Source organism: Melopsittacus undulatus, chromosome 1, assembly GCF_012275295.1.
Source record: "Melopsittacus undulatus isolate bMelUnd1 chromosome 1, bMelUnd1.mat.Z, whole genome shotgun sequence".
Taxonomy (NCBI): domain Eukaryota; kingdom Metazoa; phylum Chordata; class Aves; order Psittaciformes; family Psittaculidae; genus Melopsittacus; species Melopsittacus undulatus.
In genome coordinates this window covers 114264461-114288088 of record NC_047527.1, presented here as the reverse complement: position 1 = coordinate 114288088, position 23628 = coordinate 114264461, and the positions used below count along the sequence as shown (strand labels likewise).

At 41.6% G+C, this 23628-nt stretch overlaps 1 protein-coding gene across 2 annotated transcripts; it reads left to right on the top strand.

The window, feature by feature from the left end:
* The first annotated feature begins 1812 nt into the window (after positions 1-1812).
* Positions 1813-22474, top strand: LOC101880715 (highly reducing polyketide synthase alnA-like). Of its 2 annotated transcripts, none has more exons than XM_031052551.2 (7): positions 1813-1840; positions 9674-9742; positions 11794-11947; positions 12490-12650; positions 15034-15237; positions 15341-15522; positions 15796-22474. In XM_031052551.2, the coding sequence occupies exons 1-7, from the start codon at positions 1828-1830 to the stop codon at positions 21349-21351; spliced, it is 6339 nt and encodes a 2112-aa protein (XP_030908411.2). In that variant the 5' UTR covers positions 1813-1827; the 3' UTR covers positions 21352-22474. The 2 variants fall into 2 exon arrangements, with proteins under 2 accessions (XP_030908411.2, XP_005153144.2); XM_005153087.3 differs by lacking the exon at positions 1813-1840 and adding an exon at positions 7992-8007.
* The last annotated feature ends 1154 nt before the right edge of the window (positions 22475-23628 follow it).

Below are 23628 nucleotides of genomic sequence, written 5' to 3'. Positions count from 1 at the left end.
GTGGCCTGTAACAGATCCCCACAGTCATGTCCCCCATTTCTGTTCTCCCTTTGACCTGACCCACAAACTCTCTATTGACAGTCCCCAGACAGAGTTCCATACTTTCCAGCCTGTCACTGACATAAATGGCTACTCCCCTCCCCGTCCGAAACACAAGAAAGTTTCACCTCAACATGTGGAAGAACTTCTTGATTTTGATGGCGGCAGAACCCCGGAACAGGCTGCCTGAGGAGTTTGCAGAGTCTCCCTCTCTGGAGACATTCAAAACCTGCCTGGATGCATTCCTGTGTAACCTGCTCTAGGTGGCCCTGCCTTGGCATGGGGGTTGGACTGGATGATCTGCAGAGGTCCCTTCCAACTCTGATGATTCTGTGATTCTTCCCTCATCTTTATATGCTGAAAACAATGTCATGTAGTATAGAGTATCTCTTGAATCTGTTCCAGCTGTGTCCTCTCCCAACAACATGTGCACCCCAGCCTGCCTGCTGTTGGTTTGTGTGAGGAGCAGAGAAGACCTTGACCCTGTGTAAGCACTGCTCAGCAATAATTAAAACATCCCCATGTTATTTACAGTGTTTCCAGCATAAATCTAAAACAAAGTCTCTTACTTGCTGCTATGAAGAAAATTAACTCTATCCTAGCCAAACCCAGCACAAATGTCATTTGGTGGGTAGATTCACTTTAAGACCTTGGTGGTGGACACTGAGCTACTTGGTAGGTTCATTGCCTTGAGCAGTGAATCCAGAAGCTAAAGGTAAGTGGTCCCCCATTTGGATGACAAGACAAGAGCTTCAGAAGGCTGAACAACAACTGAGGAGATTAAGAATAAGGAAGAAGTCCTATTTACCACTGAACAAGAGAAAATTATGACTCTGGGTAGCACCAACCATCTCATGTTTTGCATACTCCAGGCTGCAAATGGAGGCTTTGGTGTACATGTAATTAAGAAGAGGTGAACATCAACCAGTAAAGATGTATCACTTCTTCATCTTACTGGCTACAGCCCCTGTCCAAGAAGGGCAGAGCATGGCTGTGAGTCCTTGTAGCTGTGTGGTTACATAAGAAAAAACAAAGAGGACACCAAACAGAGATGCACAAAGGAGCTTAGCTTTGCAACCTGGAGACTGGAGTGTTTATGTGGGAGATGGAAATGATGGATCCTAGTTCCAAATCAAGAGTAATGGTTTTATATGAAATAATTACTGACTCAATTAGCAAGATAATTCAGGGTAAAAAGTACAGAATGTTCCTACTTATTCCCTGGTGTCTAAAGAAGCATTGTAGGACAGGTTACTTGGAACCCCATTATGGCAGACATTGTATTTGCTGGAATGTTTCGCCATCTCCCGTGCTAACCAGAAGATAGATAAATTAATGTTATAAGTACTATATTTTGAAATGCTCCACCCATGTTGGTTGAGATAGGTGTGATCTGGGCCAACTAAACCAGATTAAATTAATTGGACTGGCTATTGTGTCTGTCTAAAACTCCATAGGCTTGTCTAGAAAGCGTTGCTTACGTTGTCAGGGCTCAGGGAACATATAAATTGAAGACAGAGGAATCTTGTCAATTCACCTCCTGGATTAGTGACAGGTATGTGAGCAAATTTATTTATTTGAAATGAAATTTGTCTACTAAGTGCTTAACATTCACTGAAATCTTGAGGTAGCTCTTGAAATCTTTATTTGGATCCAATTTGTGTTGTTTTCCTGTGGACAATAGTAAATGAACACATGCTTTAGAAAACAAAAATAATCTTTGTTGGTGTTTCAGCATGGACTATAGAAAATATAAGGGTCATTGCATGTAGGTATCTATACCATTGGATGACTTTTTTAGGTAAGTCAAATTTGTTCTGCTCTCATTTACTAACATGTTTTTGAGCCTCACGTCAACTTTTCTTTTCAACTTTTCACTTGAGTAGGGCCATTAAATCAGATGGTCTTCAGAAGTCCCTTCTAACCTGAACCATTCTGTGATTCTATGAAAATTTGTATTTCTCACATCTTTTGTTGACATGCCATTCAGTCATGCTTGCAGGGAAGCATGAAATCAGGGAGGCAAGCCCACAGGTGAGCCGAAGAGTCATCAAGTATTTCTTCTGGGCTGTTGTTTGCCTGTTTGTTCCTTGTCTTGGGAGAAAGAGCTGTTAAGAACTAGAAATAAATCCTGGAAGTGTAACCTGAGCTGCATAAGTCTGGGATGGATCTTGGTTTACTTTGCTGCGAGGCAGTAAGACATAATACATTTTCAGAACTCTCATTATTAATAAACTCTGTCTCTTAGTCTGCCCACTTCTTAGTTGCATCGCAGCGATATCTCTACAGTGCAGTGTTTGTCTACATAGACACGTATGTGAAGTTTCTTAAAAAAGTGAAATACGACATTGCTGCCTACAAGACTGGCAAAGCAGCCTGTATATTTGGCCAGTTGGAAACTCCCTTCAGTAATACATATATATATATATTTAAACAGAACTACCTGGCTGTCTCACTATTTGCATAACACCCTTACTAATTGCCAGAAGATGCAATTCCTGTGAAAGCTTGTTTGCTGTCTGTAATCTTGTGACAGTGTGCCCGTCTGCAAAGACTGATGCATGGTTTTGAGCTGAGGTCTGTTACCATGTCTATAGGAACCAGGAAGAAAAGAAGCTTCTCTTAAAGAACAGTTTTGAGTTGGTTGAGCCATCAGTTGAAGCCTCAGGCTACAGCGTGTTAACAGTCAAATAGAGAGCTTCTGTTGTATTCATTACTGTTCTGGTTACAGGCTAGATTTAAATTTACACAATTTATTTTTGCATTAAAAATAATATTTTTTTCTATAACTTAATGCTGGGGAAAAGCATAAATTATCTGCTTTTGAATATTAAATAAAGTTGGTGAAGCACACAGAGGCAGCAGTGGTAACTCCTGTGGCTGGACACTGGATCCAGGCATAGAGGGGGTTCCTGGAGCCAGGGGAACCTGAGGAAGAGGACTAGGAACTCTTGAGAGAGAAGATGATGTGGCTTGGGTGTCGCCAGCAAAAACTGTGGGAAATCGAAATGGCCCTAGGGAGTGTGAGTGGCCGGGAGTGTGGTAACCAGGGTGTGAAAACAGGGATCGAGAGGCTGCCACAGTTTATGCAACCATTCATGCAGAAGGGCATGTGGTAAGGGCTGTACACCCTGCCTATAGGCCCACAGCCCCAGGAAGTGCTCCAAGTCTCTGCCATAATGGTGGGCACTCTCCTTGAAGTTAAGACCAGTGTTTCTGCAGAGAAAGCCCTTGAGATGCCTGGTGCTTCCACTTAGGTAGCACTGGTAAGGAAAGAGACTTGTGTACAGATGGTAGGTTGCAGTGAGTGTCCACTCACTTTTCTCCTGTAGAAAAGATAAGTACTTGCACAAGGTGTTTACAGGTTGGCAATCTGTTACATCAGGTGGCCAAGTTGCAGGAAACAGTTAAAAGGGTGTGCAGTAATACAGGGTTTGAGACAGAGACAGATAAGTGGTTTCAGAACCATGTTTCTGTGGTAGACACCACAGAAAATGAAGCACCTTGGTCACAGGTGATCCACAACAGCAGTACCTGCTTCAGTCACCACACTGCAGCATTAGAACCAGACATGAAGCTTTAACAGCTGTAGACACCCATGAGCAACATCTGCAAGGAGAAACTGTACCAGCAGTGGATATGACTCCTGTCTTCCACTGGAAAGTAGGAAATGCCCTTGGACCAGATTCTGGATGGGGTCAAATATTTCCAAGCATGACTAGGTGCTGTTGCTGTATGCTGTACCTTGTGATACTGAAATCTGTACTGTTTCTCTTCTATATATGGATCTTGTAATTATTCAATCATTGTCTGGCATTGGATATGTCAGTAGGAAACTATGACTGCTTATAGTGGGTGACTCTGTTAAGGGGCACTGAAGCACCCATCTGCCAGCCAAGCAGGGAATCATGGGAGGTATGCTGCCTTCTGGGAGCTAAGGTCTAAGATGTTGCTGAAAGGGTGCCACAACTTGGCAAGAGCACATACAACTATCCAGCACTACTCTGTTGTGTCGGTACAAATGACACTGCAAGCTGGAACCTGGGCAGAATCAAGGAAGACTACAAGGCCCTGGGGGTGCAAATGGAAAATATTGGTGCTCAAGACATCTTCCATTTCACCTGTTAGAAAAAAAGACACAGTCGGAAATAGATGTATAATGCAAATCAACTTCTGTCTTTGGGGTCTTGAGGGTTTTGGCTTTTATGACAATGGGACACTCTTCGATGACTATAGCCTGTTAGGGAAGGGTGGGATCCACCTGTCTAGAATAGGCAAGGGAGTCCTTGGCATCAGGCTGGCCAACTTGGTGAGGCAGGCTTTAAATTAGAGGACTCTGAGGGTAGGGTCCAAAATGGCAATGCTCAGACCATTGCAACCAACGGGGGAGTAAGCCAAAGCTGCTACAAATGTTCCTTATCTGTGTCCCAAAATGAGAACCCGGAGACCAGGCACTTCAAGTATATATATTGCACACAGAATGGGGGGCAATCAGCAGGAACTGGAGCTCTGTGCCAAATAAGAAAGTTATGGTATCCTAGGAATAACTGAAATACAGTGGGACAACTCCCATGACTGGAGGATTGTGACGGATGGCTGTAGGCTCCTTCTTAAAGATAGGCAGAGAAGAAGAGGAGTAGGAGTTGTGCTCTGTGTTAAGGAGAACTTTGAATGTATAGAAGTCAACTATGACTGTTGCGAAAACCCTATCAAATGCCTCTGGGTCAAGATCAGAGGAGTTGCCTCTAAGGAGGATCTTATAATACTCATCTGCTACTGGCCTCAAAACCAACAATGCTGAAAAGATGGAAATTCTCAACACTTTCTTCACCTCTGTCTTTACCAGCACTGTTGGCCTTGGGAACAAAAATCCAGGTTGATGCAAACACAGACCTAGCACCAATGAAGGAAGAGCTGGTCTGTGAACTATTGTAGGTGCTTGAGCCTCACAGATAGATGGGCCCTGACGCTCTCCACCTGAGGTTGTTAGAAGATCTGGCTGATGTCTCTGTGAGGCTGCTCTCCACAATCTTTGATAAGTCACGGAGATTGATGGACATTCCAGAACGCTGGAAGAAGGCTAAGATGCAGTCTCCTCCTAGAGAAACTGATGCATTATGGTATAGACAAGTGGTCTGTGTGGTGGGTGGGAACTGGCTGACTGGCCACAAGCAGAGGATGTGGCAAATAGCTCCTGGCAACCTTTCACAGGTGGGGTCCTCCAGGGACCAATGATGGGCCCAATGCTGTTTAATATCTTCATAAATAAACTACCCAAGGAAGCTGTGAATGCTCCATCCCTGGCAGTGTTCAAGGCCAGGATGGACAGGGCCTTGGGCAACATGGTTTAGGGTGAGGCGTCCCTGCCCATTGCAGGGGGGTTGGAACTAAATGATCTTAAGGTCCTTTCCAACCCTAACTATTCTATGATTCTATGATTCTATGCATGTTTTCCCACCAGAAGACAGGAAAAGCTTGACTGAAATAATGAAGACTCGGCAAATGAATAGCTATTTCCCTATACATGAATCTTGGCAAGATGTAATTGTTTGAAAACCTGTTGAAACACACAGACATAGATTTTGATAGAATAGCCCAAAAGTTTGGTTCAGAGGTGGGTACTGTAATGACATGGACAACTAAGCAAATGTAGTGCCTGCCATATCACAGAATCACAGACTCATTAGGGTTGGAAGGGACCTCTGCAGATCATCCAGTCCAATCCCCATGACAAGGCAGGGCCACCTAAAGCAGGTTTCACAGGAACACTTCCAGGCAGGTTTTGAATGTTTCCAGGGAAGAAGACACTGCAACCTATCCTGGGCACCTCTGCCACTCTCAACATCAAGAAGCTTTTCCTCATGTTGAGGTGAAACTTCTTGTGTTTTATTTTATAGCCATTGCTCCTCATCCTGTTGCTGGGCACCGCTGCAAAGTCTGGCACCATCCTCCTGGCACCTGCCTTTGAGATACTGATAGGCAGTAATGAGATCCCCTCTCAGTTGTCTCTTCTCCAGACTAAACAGGCCCAGGTCTGGCAATCTCTTCTCATGAGAGAGATACTCCAGACCCCTGGTCATCTCTGTGGCCTTCCACTGGACCGTCTCGGGTAGCTGCTTGTCTTTCTTATACTGAGGAGCCCAGCACTGGACACAGCACTCCAGATGTGGGCTCACCAGGGTCCAGTACAGGGGAGGATCACCTCCCTCATGCTGTTGGCCACACTCCTCTCAATACACCTCAGGCTACTATTGGCCCTCTTGGCCACAAGGTTTTGTTTCCGTTTTTAACCTTTAACTTCTAGATTGAGATGAATTGTGTAAAAAACTTGATGACAAGCCAACTTCTTATAATTGAGCTATAAATTGGCCACTTCTGTCAATAATAGTAGACTCAACCTGTTACTGTTATATGGCTTCCATGCTTAGTTCATATTTCTGTCACTGGCATTTCTCAGAAGGACTGAGCAATCGTTGCTTTACTTTGGGTTAGTGAATATACTCCAGCTGTGATGAGGCTAGTGCAAGTAATCAACACTCAGACAATACACTCATAGCTATAAACCATTTTTATGTTTTGAACCAATGATATTAAAGGCACTTTCTTAGTACTGCATTTGTGTTCATGTTGTTCATATCGCGTTTGGGTCACTAATGTTCAGATTAGTTTAACTTGCATTGAAATTAATGTCCACAGCTGTGCAGGATTAATTTCAATATTCTTTCCACCACCTAACCAGTACCTTAAAATATGGATTAGCATTTGTTACTTTTAGATGGTACTTGTGAAAATGCAATGTAAGTTCCACAGCATATTCTAAGCTCACCTGATGAGTCCCCATTCTGCTCTGCTAGGGGGTGTTAATGTATCACTGGCAAGGGTACCTTTTAGACATCTGTAAAATATGGAGATTTGCACATCAGCTTCAGACTAGCCATCTTGTTCATCAGCCTAGTAACTACATCAGAAAAGCTGGTTAATTCAGTTAAAGAAATCATTAAATAACTCCTAACAACGTGAGAATTCAGAAAAGTGAGTGACTGAGATTTACAGTTTCAAAATGGAGAGCAGAATGTGAACTTTTCAGAGCAGGTTATGCAGCAGTGATAGTCTAAATTGTTCCTTCTTGGCACAGTGGTTTTTTGCTGTCTCTTGGAAAGAGTTGAGTCCCACGACCAGGGAAAACATTAACTATATATAAACTCTCCTGGCTGATCCAATGCTGTGTTTCCATTACAAAGTTAAGGGAAAAATGAGTTTGGCTGGTTGAAGGAGTTAAAAAGGCATCTAGCAGAGTAATGTTCAGAGGTTACTTCTGCTGTTTGCTTTTAAGAAGATGGCAGTTTTTAGAAAGAAAGCTCAGTATTGCTTCCCGTGTCCTGGTGGACTCAGAAATGTTTTGGGGCTATTTGTCTTTTGTCAAGGCTTTTTGTGTGTGCTTGCATATTTCTGTGTTCCTGCTAAAAGTAAAAGAATGCAGCTGCAGAATCAAACATGAAACTCAGGTTTTGAGTTTATAGAGAGTTTGTGCTTAGTTTTCACAAATGGTGCTGCCAAAAAAGAGATGAGGCTTTAAACACTAGTTCAGATTTGTTGATATTAAAAGCAAACCAAACTGAGTTATTATTTTAAAGACTTTATTTTAAATCATATTCTTAAGAGCGTAAGATTTTTATGGACTATTTCATGGCATGATAGTGGCAATTTATTGTTTTGCTAACTGTAAGTTAGATAAGACAGAACTCTTATCCTGAGATCATCAAGAATTTACTACTTCAGGGAAGCGGTTTCGAACTTTAGTCGGGGACACTGATTAATCACATGACTCGTTTGCTCTTTTGCTTGGAAAGGCGTTAACATTTTTACCATGTTTCAGCATGCGTATTTGAAAAAGAATCCTCACAGAATCCTATATAAGTAGCTTCCACAGACTCATCTTATTAGTACCCCATACTGGAATGGTATAAGGTAAGAGTTACATAGCTCACTGGATAACTCAATAGATGCCAAAGATATATTTTATGTTATAATTGGAAGATCCTTATTTTTCTTTTATATGCTATTTAAATGCTAACTTAGGAGCAATGCTTAGAAGTACCTTTGTGACAAGAATATTTATGTTGGGTTTCACAGCTTTAGGTTTGCAATGAAATTAAAATATGAGATAGAGAAAAACATAAAAATCACAGCCAACCTTGAAAGAACTAAAAATAAAACAACTTTTTTAGCATTTTAGAATTTGCATTATGGTAAAATAGAATTGACTCATAGAAAGTCAGATTCCGGTCTCCTAATTTTTGCCAGGTGGCCTTTTAAGTTTCTCTGTCTAATGGAAACAAGAAGTAAATTTTTCAAAGTATGAATCTGAGCAGTCATTTTTAATTTCACATTTCAAAGCAAACCTCCAAGAAACAGTGACTATGAATGATGTATGGGGCTGCATAATACCCTCATCTCTGCTTCATTGCTGTCAATCAGTAACTGAGAAGGGCCTATTATAATACCTACCACAGTATCAAGGAGCTGAGAATCTATCACCACTGCCAAAATTATCCAAAAATCCCTTTCAACATGAATCAAATCCTCTTTGTAGTTTGAAGCAAGTTCAGGAAGACTGAGGAGTTCTGAGGTGGGCATCCTAGTAAGTTCTAATTAATTGGATTGAACTGATTTTTATCTCACAAGTTCCCTTCCCAGAATTAAAGAAAAAAAGAAACAACCCATCAGCTTTAAATTCTATACTGAAGTATTTAATTTGATCCCAAACAATTTTTATTTTTTTTTATTTGCCATCTAATTTGTTGGGGAAAAAAATCACATTTTATTTTGAGTTGCTTCTCAAAAAAAAAACCCCAACTTTCCCTGTGAAGCTGCAAATGAACTGAAAGGCTGTGTGTGGCTACTGCACACTGTTAGGAAGAGAGAGATCTTGTAGCTGTTGGTGGCTTTAAGTGTGATTTATATGGGTTAACCTCTGACTACAGACGAAGCTGACTTAGGCAAAAGCTAGGCAGCCTTAGGATCCAGTAAAGCAGAGCTCTGAATAAGGTTTTCCTTTCCAGACACTTTTCCAGTGTATGGAAGACCCACCTTTTGTTCCTTCAGCTATATGGTTGTCTGTTGCCTGTTTATGTGGTCTGATTTTAACTGGTAATTTGCAGAGTCTGTTTGGAGCATCTACTTTGTGAATAAGATAGAGATGATAGAGCTGGATACGTGCCTTGGTCAATGCACAATTCAGTTCTGTAAACAAGAAGTGAAGTGGGACTGATGTAGGGAGAGGCTCAAGAGCAGCTCAGCAGGTGGCAGGAATAATAGAGGATAAACAGTAAAAGCAAATGGCTGTGAACTGGAGTCCTGGGAATTAGCGAGGGATTTACCTCTGAAAGTAGAGAGAAATAAAATAAAGCATAGCTCTGGTTACCTGTGCGGAGTGTCATTTCTCATCACAACGAATAATACGTCATTCCACATTAATCAATCTTAAGGTCCTTTCCTACCCTAACTATTCTATGATTCTAAGTATGTGCATGTGTGGGAAGCTCACCTTTTAACCTAGTATTTATTTAACAACAAATGCATAACTGTTTGAGCTGACATTTATAAGTCTGACACTGATACCTCTGTTGTGCAGCCCAGAAGATGGAGATCGAGACTGCAGATGAAATTGCAATTGTGGGAATAGGATGCAACTTTCCTGGAGGTGAGTTTTGCTGAAAGCAAAGCAGGCTGCTGAATGAATATTGAAAAGCACAGTCATTTATTAACGTTGAAATGGAAAAAAGCAACACATTCCTCCCTTCTGTAGAATTTGTTGCTTTGCTATTTGCTTGATTTTTTTATAAGGTCCCAAGGTGGCAGAAACTAACTGGTTCAAATTTGTCCACTGACAGACAGGCCTGTAGTGCTGTAGATGGTCAGGGCACTGAGATGCACATATGTAACTCATACAAATAAACTGGATGGGTCTGGGATGCTATGATTCTATGATTCTGATTTGAACTTTTCATCTGCACTGGCTAGATGATTGTGCATTGTTGCAGGGACATGCAACCATAGGGACAGGACAGATTGAGGGCCTGTCAGTATCACCAGGTCTGCCTGTAATATAAATAGGTTGTGTCTTCCTAAATGAAAGCTTCCTCCTTTATTACAGTGTAAACTTTGAAAAGTCCCAGAAGAGCTAGATAAATTAACTCTGTGTCTGGTCAAATTCTGCCTCTTATAAATACATACCTAAATGCTGCCTTTTGTACCAGATAGAAAGCTGACTTCAGTAAAGAAAACTGGTATTGCCTACCATAATAAAAGACTGTTACAGTAGTCTTGTATTTGCAATCTTTGTTTAGATTAGGCCTTGTAAGAGTGGCAGTTGATTTAGTGAGATTATTTGAGCAAGGGGGGGAGTGAGTGCCCAAGCTGTGTGAATCGTTTAAACCATGACAGGTGACCACGCTAATCTCTGCCTTTCCTTGTTTACTTTCTTGTCCTCACCACATTTCAGTTCCTGACTTCACTTTGTCCAAGATTCAGTAGGTATATGTGGTACAATGATAACTATGTGTCCTATAGCTAGCTGTGAGCAAATGTGAATGCTCTGAGTCTACTAAAGTGCTAGTAAATATGTAGAAGCAGTGTCTTGCCTGAGCATTAACTACTAACTTAGTGCAAGCCACTTGTTGGTCCAGCCATACCAGTAAAAGGACTCTTTTCACAACCATTGTTCTTAATTATCTTACTGTGCTGTAGGTGAACACGTGCCTTCATCCTGTGCTGTGCATGCTCAAAACTGCTTTTCTGAGCTTGCCTCAAAAGAACCACTGAGTGATGGGAGCTGTTAAACCACCCTGTGTCTGAGGCTGTGCCTATGATGAAGGACTAACTGTGGGAGGGCTTAGATGGGAATTCTGTCCTGCAATCACTGTTACTGACTGCTAGCAGAGTCTCCAGCCTAGTGCTGGTCCACACCAGTTAGTGCTCTCCTGGTCAGTGCTTGGGCATGCCACAGGTTAGGTAGCACAGGGACTGATCTCTTCACTGCTTGCCTAAAACCAGGGGACTGTTTGCAGAGTGAGTGTGGGTGAGGCCACTACGTATGCTGGAGAAGTGGTATCTGGGAGAAGGAGAAATGTGTTTCACTGTGTGGATGCCATGTTAGCTGTTTTCAGGGCTGAGTGCCTAAACCTGGAGCTATCTATCTCAACCAGTAAGGACAAGGTCCCTCACAATCTAGTAGTCAAGTATTTTGGCTCCATCAGCACTGAATACACACCTACTTTTATGTTTGATTTAGATTCCCTTCTAGTGTTAGAGACAAAGGGTAATGTCTCTTGCAGTTTCCTTGTGTTTGTAAACTCAGTCTGTCTTCAAAGAGGCAGAGGTGACCTTTTGCTGTCAGTGGAGCTGCTTGAGGAGTGGTGCTGTACAGGTACAGAAAGACCCCATCATATCCATGTGGTCATTAAGGACGTGATGCACGCATGTAGTAGATACACCGGCATGATATGGAAATGGTGACAGCAGAAGATTAAGGATTTTGTGAAGTTCCTTTGCTTTTACGCAAGCAGTGAAGGGATCAGTCATGCCTTTCCATTTTCCTCTCACCGAAGAATGATCATTTGTTTCTCTGGTGATTATACTTGAGCACCCTAGATTTATATGTGGGAGTTTCTCGTAACTGAGTGTGCGTTTTCTGAGTCTGCATGGGGAGGGAGAGCACAGACTTAAACCTGCTTAAAAGCCTTTCTGCAACAGGTGATGGAATTGACAATTTCTGGAAAGTCCTAGAGGAAGGCAGAAACTGCACAGAAGAAATTCCCCCTGAGAGATTCATTGTCAAAGAATGGTATGATCCGGATGAAAACAAGCCAGGAAAAATATGTACAACACGAGCTGCCCTTCTCAAGGAGTGAGTCTGTTATTCTGCTGTGCCACTGACTTTTTTTTGTTCTTAGACTGATATGCTCAGCCTTTCAGAGTGTACAAGGCACAAGGAAAGCTTATAAATGGGACCTAGGAACTGTCTTTCTTTTATCTAACATGATGAACATTCAGTTGTCAAACTGTAGGATTTTTGGTGTGGAAATTCAATGAGCAAATTTAGTTGCAGGCCATGTTAAGCACATATGTACATGGTTTTGATTACATAGTAAAAAAATCACATAATCCAGCATGTATGTAGATACTAGTTATATGTTGAGATGTACCTGCCATGTGCATGCCTGTCTGCATTTTTTGGTCTATAAAAGTACACAGGTATTATGCATGAGTGGGTATTTATACTGCATCTGAGTTGGGCTCCAGCCTTTCAAATGATTCACACTGTCTATAGTACTATTACACCAGTTACTGCTTTGCTTTTGATGAAATTGCAAAAAATGTATACTTTATGTCTAAAAGTAGATGCATACTGTATAGATAGTGTATCATTTTATGGACTGTGTATTTTAGATTTAATTCATTTGACAACCACCTGTTTGGGATTAATAATATGGAAGCTGAACGCATGGATCCGCAACAGAAGTTGCTGATTGAATGCACATTCAAAGCCCTGGAGGATGCAGGAGTCCCTGTAGAAGCTATCAGTGGCACCAACACAGGTGTTTTTGTTGGTAAGATGAAAATTTAACACTGAATGAAGTATGTTTGAACCTCACAGAGATCCTTCATAAACTTTACATACACATCTAGCACTGGAGATCTAAGGCTATTGTGCTATGACACTGCTGATTACTTGTCATAGGAATTACTAGGCTACTCTAGAAGTTCATTATAATTCATGTATCTATTTTAGATGCCTCTCTTAGCATCTTCATACCCTGAGGTTGAAGCAGGAAGCAGCTAAACTGCCTTCCCCACCCAACCCTTTCCAGGAATGATACTCTCATGACAGGCCCAAACTTTTTTCCATTGTTAAAGTGTTGTGGGGGTTAAGATCCTCTTAAATCACCAGAAATCCTCATGTAAATATTAGTGTGCTACTAAGGTGCATATGTCCAACTGCTTACCTCAGTACCTGGAAAAGTTATGGAGAATATAACGGGTGTTGTTGAAAGACATTTAAAGGACAATGCAGTCATCAGACACAGTCAACAGGAAAAGTTTTGTTTAATCTGATATCCTTCTAATGTAAGGACACCTACCTAGTGGTTGAAGGGAAAGTGGAAGGTGTAGTTTTCCTGGATTTTAGTACGGCTTTTGATACTGTCCCTCACAGCATTCTTCTGGACAAGTCCAACTGGTAGATGACCAGGTAGGCTGTGTACTCAGTGAAGAATGGGGTGAAGGGCAGGTCTGAAAGGGTTATGGTGAGTGTGGCTGCATCTGGCTGTAGCCAGTCACCAGCAGGGTTCCTCATTGCTCAATTCTAGGGCCAATTCTGTTCACTATGTTTAGCAATGTCTGGATGCAGGAGTTGAATGCACCATTTGTAAGTTTGCAGTGATACTAAATTGGACGATAGTGTTGACTCTCTTAGGGGACAAGAGGCCTTGCAGAGGGATCTAGATATAGTAGAGCATTGTGGAATCCTCAAAGGCATGAAATTTAACAAGAAAAAAAAAAGCCAGATTCTGCACTTGGGACAGCATAGCACTGGACAGAAGTATAAATTGGGAGAGTGGCTGAAAAAAGGCTGGAGAAAGGAGTGCTTTTCAGAAAGAGATCTGGCACATTAATTCAATACAGTATAACCAGCTGGTCAAAAGAGGTGATTATCCCACTGTATTTAGCATTGGTGCAGCTTCAGCTTGAGTATTGTGTTCAGTTCTGGGCACCATGAGGAGCGCACAAGAGAGCAACAAAGCTGGTGAAATGGCTGAAAGGTGTGTGCTGTGAGGAGTGGCTAAGGCCCCTGGGTCTGTCTAGTTGGGAGAACAGGAGATTGAGGAGTGAACTCTGCTCTCCACAGCTTCCTGAGAGGAGGAAGTGGAAAGGGAGATGCTGCTCTCTTCTCCCTGTAACAGGAAGCATGAGAGTGATAAAAAGCTGTGTCAGGAGAGGTTTGGATTTGACATTAGGAATCATTTATTTACAGAGTGGTCAAACAGTGAAAAAAGCTCCCTAGAGAGATTGATGACCCAAGCCTGTTAGTGTTTAAAAGACATTTGAGCAATGCTCTTAATAATATGCTTTAACTTTTGGTGAGATGCAAATTGGTCAGGCAGTTGGACTACATGATCATTGCAGGTAACTTTCCACTGAACTATTCTATGCTGTGCTGTACTATGCTATGCTATTTGGTCAAGGAGCTAGAATAACAGCACGTGTTTCCTGGTGTAATCTGCGTCTCTTTTCTGGGAAAGTTAGGCTGACGTAACTATAATGATGTAACTTTACCTTTCAGTCTGAGATATCCTCTTCTTTCACACACAAGACTATTCCTTGCTCTCTGAATAAAGATGTTGCATTTTCTACACATGCCCATGGTCTTGAGGATCCACCGTATTTCAAGCATATATATTCACAGAAAGAGGACACAGCTTCTCTCACAGACCTTGTTCTTTTCTATTTCTATCTTATTTACTGGATCACATTGAGCAAACCAAAGACAAAATTGTTAAATGTAGCTTATTCTGTGACCTTTAACTTGCTACATGTGAGGAACTGAAACTAATGTCTTGTATATTTATATTCCAACTTTCCTCATTGTAGCTTCTTAATTCCCATAGCTAAATCAAAACAACCACTCTCAAATTGAGATACAAGCTATAAAAAGCTTAGTGGCATCATACAATGAGCCAAGCCATCAGGAAAGGCTTGTCATTTACTGTGCAGGTAGCAATTTCATGTGTTAGGTATGTTTATGTAAGACGGAAAATTGCTGGAAGTTTTGCCTGTGACTTGTGTTGAAGCAAAGTTTCACCATAGAAGCACTACTGATGCCATGTAGTTTACTATTAAAATAAAACAACCCAAACCACACTGTCAGTTTTAGAAGTGTACATCCCTTTTCCTCGCTTAGGTTAATATGCCATGTATTTGATATTTTTACAGGTGTTATGAATCGAGACTATGAAGTCATAACAAGCAGAATAGTGATTGAAATGAATCATTATGATGGTACTGGATCAGCAATGAGTATTATTGCTAACAGGGTGTCATTCACATTTAATCTGACTGGACCATCACTGACTATTGACACTGCATGTTCATCTTTTCTTTTTGCTCTTCACTATGCCTTGCAAACAATTAAATCAGGTAATGGAACTGAAGAGATGCTAGACAACGAAATTAGGATTGCTACTATTTCTGTCTCTTATTCTGGACATCTCAACATGAGTATGTTTCTGTTTTACTCCAGGAGATTGTGAGGCAGCAATCTGTGGTGCAGTGAACTGCATAATAGATCCCCGCACCTTTGTATCTCTGAGTAAAGCAAAAATGATCTCTCCGGATGGACTAAGCAAACCTTTCTCCAAACAGGCAGATGGGTATGGAAGGGGAGAAGGCTGTGGTGTTCTTTTCCTCAAACCACTGAAAAAGGTAAGACCGCTTGTGAAGTAGTGTAACATAAGAGTAGTTGCTCACCTGCTCTTAAAATTACTTTTCCAGAAAAGATTTTATAATTCAAGCTCAAGATTAATGAAACCTTTATTAAGCATTAAGCATTTATGTACTTCCTCTACTATGGGAAATGGATCACATGTTTAGAAGTTAGTATCATGCTTTGTCTGTTCTTGGTTTTGTTGTTTTGTTTTCTCCTACACAGAGAAAGCACAACATTATTAAAGGTCATTTTCCTTTTTAATGAAACAGGCAAAGGAAGACCACAGCAAAATCTGGGGTGTTATAAACATCAGTGCAATTAATCAGAATGGTAAGTTTGCGACACCAATCACAAGACCATCTCAAATACAGCAAGAGAATTTACTGCGCAGAATTTATGAAACCCATGTTGATCCCTCGGTTGTGCAGTACATTGAAGCACATGGTACAGGAACTGCTGCTGGAGATCCTACTGAAGCTGAAAGCCTAGGTAATGTCATTAGTAAAAAGAGGTCTTCAGAAGTTTCCATTCTGAAAATCGGTTCAGTGAAAGGAAATATTGGGCACACTGAATCAGCTGCAGGAGCAGCAGCATTAATCAAAGTGCTTCTGATGATGCATCATGGAAAGTTTGTTCCATCCTTGCATTACTCGAAGGAGATGAGCAGCATCGATACAGAGAAATTAAACCTAGAAATTCCCACAACTGTGGAGCCCTGGGAAGAATCTGGTGAGTATGGAAGAGTAGCTGCCATCAACTGCTTTGGATTTGGAGGAACCAATGCTCATGTTGTAGTCAGGCAGGCAAAGCAGCCAGAGCCTCTTCCTGCCTATAAGAGGCCTCTTGAATTAGTTCTGCTGTCAGCAGCATCAAGTAAGTCCCTTCAGATGACAATGGCTGATACAGCTGACCAGCTGAGCACAAGGAATTCCATAACCCTCCCAAGCCTGGCCTATACATCTGCCTGCAGAAGAAGCCATGCTAACCACAGGTACCGAAAAGCAGTTGTCACAAATTCTCTCCAACACTTGCAGCAGCAGGTTATGCTGGCAGCAAGCACTGAAGTTGCCATGTCAAAGGTGGAACCACAGCTGGTGTTTGTGTTCTGTGGCAATGGTGTAACAATGAAGGAGTTCAGTGAGGTATTGCTGAGCTCTGAGCCTGTGTTCAGAGACAAGTGTAAGGAAACTGAAGCGCTTTTTCAGAAACATGCTCCCATCAGCTTCCTGCCAGCAAGAGGTGAAAGCCCAAAGGATTTGTCTAATCCAGAGCTTTTCCAGGTCATGCTTTTTACCCTGCAGGTTGCCCTAGGTGCCCTTCTGAAATACTGGGGTATTAAGCCAGTTGCTGTTGTTGGCCACTCAGTAGGGGAAGTTGCTGCTGCACATTTTGCTGGGTGCCTTTCCCTGGCAGATGCAGTCAAAGTGATTTATCACCGGAGCAGGCTGCAGTCAAAGACTGAGAGTGGCAGAATGCTGGTGGTTGGAAACATCCCTGTTGAAGAGATTGTTGAATATGTGCATCACTACTCAGGAAAAGTGTGCATTGCAGCTTTCAACAGCCCGATTTCCTGCACCTTGTCTGGGAATTCCTACTTTATGGATGCTGTCCAGAGAGATTTAGCTCAAGCCTTCAGACAGAGAAACATCTTTCTTCATGTTTTAAGTGTCTCAGCTGCGTACCACAGCCCTAGCATGGATATGATACTTGGGGAGTTGGAAGAGAACATACAGCCTTTAGAAAAACAGAAGGGGGAAATTGAAGTGATTTCAACACTGACTGGGGTGGCTGCTTCTGAAAATGACTTTGCTCAGGGCAAATTCTGGGCCCGGCATATTCGTGAGCCTGTTGCTTTCACTCAAGCCATCAAAACTGCAGCCAGAGATAGGGAAAATGTGGTGTTTGTGGAAATAAGTCCTCACCGAGCATTGCAGCGGAACATAAAAGAAATTCTAGGAAACAGCACAAAGGTGTTCTCTTCTTTGCAAAATGATGTAGAGTATCAGACACTCTTCACCCTGGTAGGAAATCTGTTTGAACTGGGATATAATCCCAACTGGCAGCACTTTTATAATGGATATCAAAGTGCTCCAGTGGACATTCCACGGTATCAATTTGATCGCAAAAAACTTATTGCGTATCTGAAATTATATCAAGATGCAGGAAGACATGTCAGTGACAGTCATCCTTTGATTAAAGGCATAAACAGTGACAAAATGGAGTTTAGCTGCCTGCTGACCCAGGACACAGCATCGTACATATATGAGCACAAGAACAATGGTGTAGCTTTAGTCCCTGGTGCTTTTTATGTAGAGCTTGGTTTGGCCTCTGTGATGAGCAGCTCAAGGCCTAAAGTGCCTCTGAGTTCTTGTCAGATGAGTATCAACTTTTCTGCACCATGTGTTCTCACACAGAGCTCCCAAGTCTTGAGCATCAAGCTGAGTCCACAAAAAGCAGTGACAGCCTTTGAGATACTGTCTTCCTCTAATGCAATTTATGCTGTAGGCCAAGTAACAAAGGGGCCTGAAGCTGTGGTGGAAGAAAGGACCATCTCCTTCCAAGACATCTGTCAAAGATGCAGGTTGGTGATAAGCAGAGACGAGGTTTATGAAGCACTGTCTCAGACTGGCTTTCAGTATGGCTCCATATTCAAGCAGCTCAGTGATGTGCACTATTGCCAGGAACTAAAGGAAGCTATAACAAGCATAAAGGTAAACAAGGAGACTGCCATAGAGATGTACAGCTACTGTATCCATCCAGTACTGCTTGACTGTTTTCTGCAGATGACCACTGTTATGACTTCAAGGACTTTCCCATCATCTAGAGTAGGCTTTCCTTCAGAAATAGGCAGCCTGGTGGTGCTCCGACCTCTGGAGGAAGAAATGATGATATATATGAGAACAAGCAAATCCACTGAGAACTACCTGGAGGTCTGTGGGTGCTTTATGGACAAACAAGGCTCCATTTTGGCTGAACTAAAGCGTGTTGCCATCACTTTCATGAAGCAAGCATCTTCCAGGGATAATGAGTTCATGTTTGAAAACAAGTGGAAAGAAATATCTCTTTCACAGATAGCTGGAAATCGGGTGGCTATGCCCAGAGTCCTAGTGTTTGCTGACAAATTTGGGATAGCTGAGAAGCTCCAAAAATATTTGCATCCTGATTCAAGATACATTATGTATGAAGATTGGGAAGACCTCGTGGAAAGCCACATGCAGAATAAAATGAGAGCAGAGGTTGAGAATTATGATGAAATTCTGTTCCTGTGGGGAATTCAAAAGTTAAATGAACGTTTGCCAAGCAAAGTGGTAGACCAATTATCAAAGTGTTGTGAAGCCTATCGCCAAGTTGTTGTGGCATTAAGAGAGAAAATGTCACACTGTTTAGTCAGAGTGATCACCTACAGAACAACTGAAAGATATGTAGACCATGTTAACTGTGGGTTTGCATTGTATGGCATGACCAGAACTTGTATCATTGAAGTTCCAGAAATCATGTTTCAGATGATTGACCTCAGCTCTGCCAGCTCCCTGGACATCTCAGTGCTAGCAGATGTTCTTGTCAAACAAAAAACTATAGAGTATTCAGAACTTTGCATCAGCCAAGGAAGAACTTACACAGCTGAAATCAGACACACGCCTTTTGTAGATGCAGACTACTGCCAACCTGTAAGATCTATCCAGAATTCAGATACATTTACTTTGTACACTTCTGATCCATACACGACAAAAGACTTGTCTGCTGAATTATCCACCAGCACTGCTACTCAACTTGACAAACACAGCGTTGAAATTCAACTGGATAAAATATGTCTCCACTCAGAAGATTATTTTCCCATTAGTGTTTCTAGTCATAATTTTGGTAATACACTGTACTGGAATTCACAAGTAGTAGACAAACACAGACTTTTAGCTCTGGATTTCAGTGGCACAGTCACAGCAACAGGTGTTGATGTAAAGAAAGTTAAAGTGGGAGATCATGTGGTTTCATGTTATCCATCTGCTGCATCATCCAGAGTTCAGATTCCAGGAACAGTTTGTTTCAAAGTAAATAAATTCCCATGCTTCCAGAATGTCCCTTGTATGTCATACTTCATCATTGCATGGGAAATCTTCAATAAGAGATTACCCAAGGGGAAATCTGGCAGAACATTGGGCATTGTATCTACAGAGCCATCATCAGTTTTTTGCCATGTTCTTTCTGCTGCAGCAGAAGAGATGGGTTGGAGAACAGTACTTGCGAAGCCCACTCCTGATAAGTTCCATTATATAAACTTATGCAATGCACTTGTTGTTCTTCCTCCAGTAAACAGACTGTCTCAGGAGGATCTGGCCCATATGTGCTTTCTTGAAGATGTGGTGGTAGTGTGTGGCAATCGACAGTCTGAGTGTATCCGGAATGCCAGTGAAATGGATCATGAAAATATCAGCTTTCATATCCTTACACTTGCCAGTATTTTCCAGAAAGCATCTCTAAAGGAATTGCAAAAGGCTCTGCATGCATGGTTCAAGTCCATGGATATGAAAAAGTTTAGACATCTGTCAAGTTCTGTTTTTCAGCAGACCGAGAACTTTGAAAGGATAAACCCTGTGATGTCATATTTTACCTGCAAATCTGTCCCACTTGCTGTATTGAGAAAACAGAAGGACATCACTATGCTTTCAGATATACCACTGTATCAATCCCAGAAGCTGTTTAAGCAGAATGCTGTTTATGTAGTAGCTGGAGGGCTCACTGGACTTGGCTTTGAAACAGTGAAATTCATAGCCAAGAATGGAGGAGGGTGTATTGCAATATTCTCCAGGAAAATGCCAAGCAATGAGAAGCAAGAAGAGATTAAAGCTTTGCAGGAGCAGTATAAAGAGAGCAAAGTACTGTTTTTGCAGTGTGATGTTACTTCGACCAATGATGTTGAGAAAGCTTTCCAGTCCATTGCAAACATCTTTGCGGGGAGTCCAATCAAAGGTGTATTTCAAAGTGCTGTTGTTTTACATGATGGCCATCTTGAAGTTCTGAAGTTGGCTGACTTTCAGAAGGTGCTGAGTCCAAAAGTAGCAGGGACCCTAAATCTTCACTGGGCTACCAGAGGCCAGGAGCTTGACTACTTTGTGTGCTATTCCTCTGTAACTTCATTTCTGGGAAATTCCACCCAGACAAACTATGCAGCTGCAAACTCTTTCTTGGATATCTTCTGCCTCTACAGGAGGAACTGTGGGCTTTCTGGCCAATCCATTAATTGGGGTGCTTTGAACCTTGGCATATTGCTCAAACAAAATCATCTTCAGTCCATTCTGGAATCCAAGGGCATACAACTTATGCAAGTGCATGAAATTCATGAGTATCTCAGGAAGAGCTTACTTATGAATAATCCACAGCAAGTTGTAGCCAAATTAAACTATCAAGGTTTACTAGGTCATGTTTCTTCTCAGATTATTTCACTCAAAAATCGCTTCATATCACTTCTATCAGAAGAATATGAGAAAAAGCCTGAAACCTCTGAGAATACTCAGGTCCAGGATGCTGCCTCAATCAAACCTGAAGACTATATCATCTCACTGGTGACTGAACTCACCAGCTTAAGCCCAGATGAACTAACCATGAATACAGCACTTTCATCATTGGGCATAGACTCTATGTTAGTTATGGCAATTCAGAGCCGTGTCTTTCAAGAGAGAAAGGTAAACATACCTCTTCTGAAACTGCTTGATCCTCACACAACTCTGTCAAATTTAGTAGTAGTTTTAGAAGAAACAAGCAAGGTAAAAGGAATAGTTAAGAAAAAACACTCTGTAGGTGAAAGTACAGAAAATGGAAGCTGGCTGTAAAAGTCTTCTCATTCAGGAATTTTGTAACTTTGAAGATATCTGGACCCTTCATACTACCTAAGAATGAATCATTGGAGACTGGGTAGAACATCTGGTGATGCTGAGTGTACTCTTCTGCATCAACCCAGAAGACCCCACACCTACGCTCTTCTGCCATTGTGTTAGCTGTATTAACTTCAGTCAACAGTTTGACTTGTTACTTTCAATATTTTGTATCTTCATTTTAACTGGAAATAGGTAGGCTAATACATACACATCTTAATTTGGTAAATGTTTATGTTCAACACACATTTTTAAAACCTGTCCTGGTTTTGGCTGGGATAGAGTTAATTTTCTTCCTAATAGCTGGTGCAGCACTGCATTTTGGCTTTAGTCTGAGAATAACGCTGATAACACACTGATGGTTTAGTTGTAAGTAGCGCTTACCATGATCAAGGACTTTTCAGTCTCATGCTCTGACAGTGAGGAGGGGCATGGGAAGCCAGGAGGAAGCAGAGACAGGACACCTGACCCAAAACAGCCAAAGGGGTATTCCATACCACAGTATGTCATGCCCAGTATATAAACTGTGGGGAGTTACCCAGAAGGCCCAGATAGTTGCTTGGGTCAGTCTGCGTATCGGTGCTGAGCAATTGTATTGTGCATCAGTTGTGTTTATTGTTTGTTTTTCCTTTCCCCTTTTAGTTTTATATTCTCTCTGCCATGTTATTTCTCTTATAGTTATTATTATTAGTAGTAGTATATTGTACTTTAGTTATTAAACTGTTCTTATCTCAACCCAGGGAGTCTACATTCTTCTGATTCTTCTCCCCATCTCACCTGGGGAGGAGGAGAGTAGGGGTAAGTGAGTGGCTGGATGGTGGAGTTACCAACTGGGTCTAAACCACAGCAAAGCCATATTAAAGTCTTGATGAAAATGGTAGGTTTTCACCTTTAAATGATGAATGTACATGTAAAAGAACATAGGATTATCACTCTTTTTGTCATTATTGTATTCTTAATGTATTATTCTTTTTTGAATACTATCAAATGTGTATAGACATATAGACATCTTTCTGAAAAGCATCTAAATGTTTTGAATTTCAAAGGTTTATTCTCAAAAAATTAAACATTATTTTACTTATGTCTGCAAAAATCTTAAAAATTTATCAGTTGCAAGTCATACAGTAAAGCAACTGTTTTTCTTTATTAATTAATCACATTTTATGAAAACCCAAATAAACAAGAATAGTAAAAAAGTTTAAAAAGCAAAGCCTAAGGTGTGTCTTTGTCTTATTTTGATTTTCTGTCCCTCACCCACTTTCCTGGTTTAAATTTTCCTAATCATAATACCTGCCTTTGTTTTACTCCAGTTAGAAAATACAAACATTTTTCCAAAGACGTTGAAGAGAACTTTGTTTATAGTCTCTTAATATGGGAACAGTGTCCTTGTATTGTTTCTCCCTTTTATACCTGATTATCATTCACCGTGAGATGTCCCTTGCAGCACTGGTTGCATTCTCCAGTGTATGGAGTATCCATGGACTATGAGGTCCTGCTGAAACCATCTCTTCTCTAGGCTGAACAAGCCTTGTCTCACTGCTCTGGTGCTCCAGACACCAAGCATCCTGATGACCTTCTGCTGATCTTAGTCACATTTATCTATATTGTTCTTATACTGTCAGGCCTGGAACTGGACCAGGATTCTAGATGTGGTGTAATGAGTGAAGTGCAGTGTACTGGTGGTACCACCAGTGTGATGTAGTGAGTAAAGGTAAAGATTCACTTCCCTCAATCTACGGGCTACGCTCCTGCAGATACAGTCCACTTGACTGTTAACCTTCATTGCTGTCAGTGTGTGCGGTGAACTTGTGCTCAGTCCACTGACCACAGGACTCCCTGATCCTTTTCAATCAAGCTGCTCCCAGCCCATAGCACTGTGGGCTTAGTCTGTTTCACATGCAGAACTGGTGCAGGGGGCTACTCCATTCCAGGTGCAAGACCGTGCGTTCACCGAAGTTGAAATTGATGAAGATGCTCTCAAGCTATTTATCCCTCTGAATAGCGGCCCTCCTCTCCAATGTGACAAATGCACTGCTGATATCACCCATTAGGCTGTGGTAGTGCATCCTCCCTCTCCCATTCTCTGGGCTGCTCCATGATCTCAGGAATTCCTGTCAGATCTTGGCCTTTGTGTAATGAGTTGGGTGGTGAAGCATCCCTTGACCACACCAGGAACTCTTGCATGGCTGAGGAGGGAGGCACTGATCATACCTCAGATTCCTGTTCCATGACTAA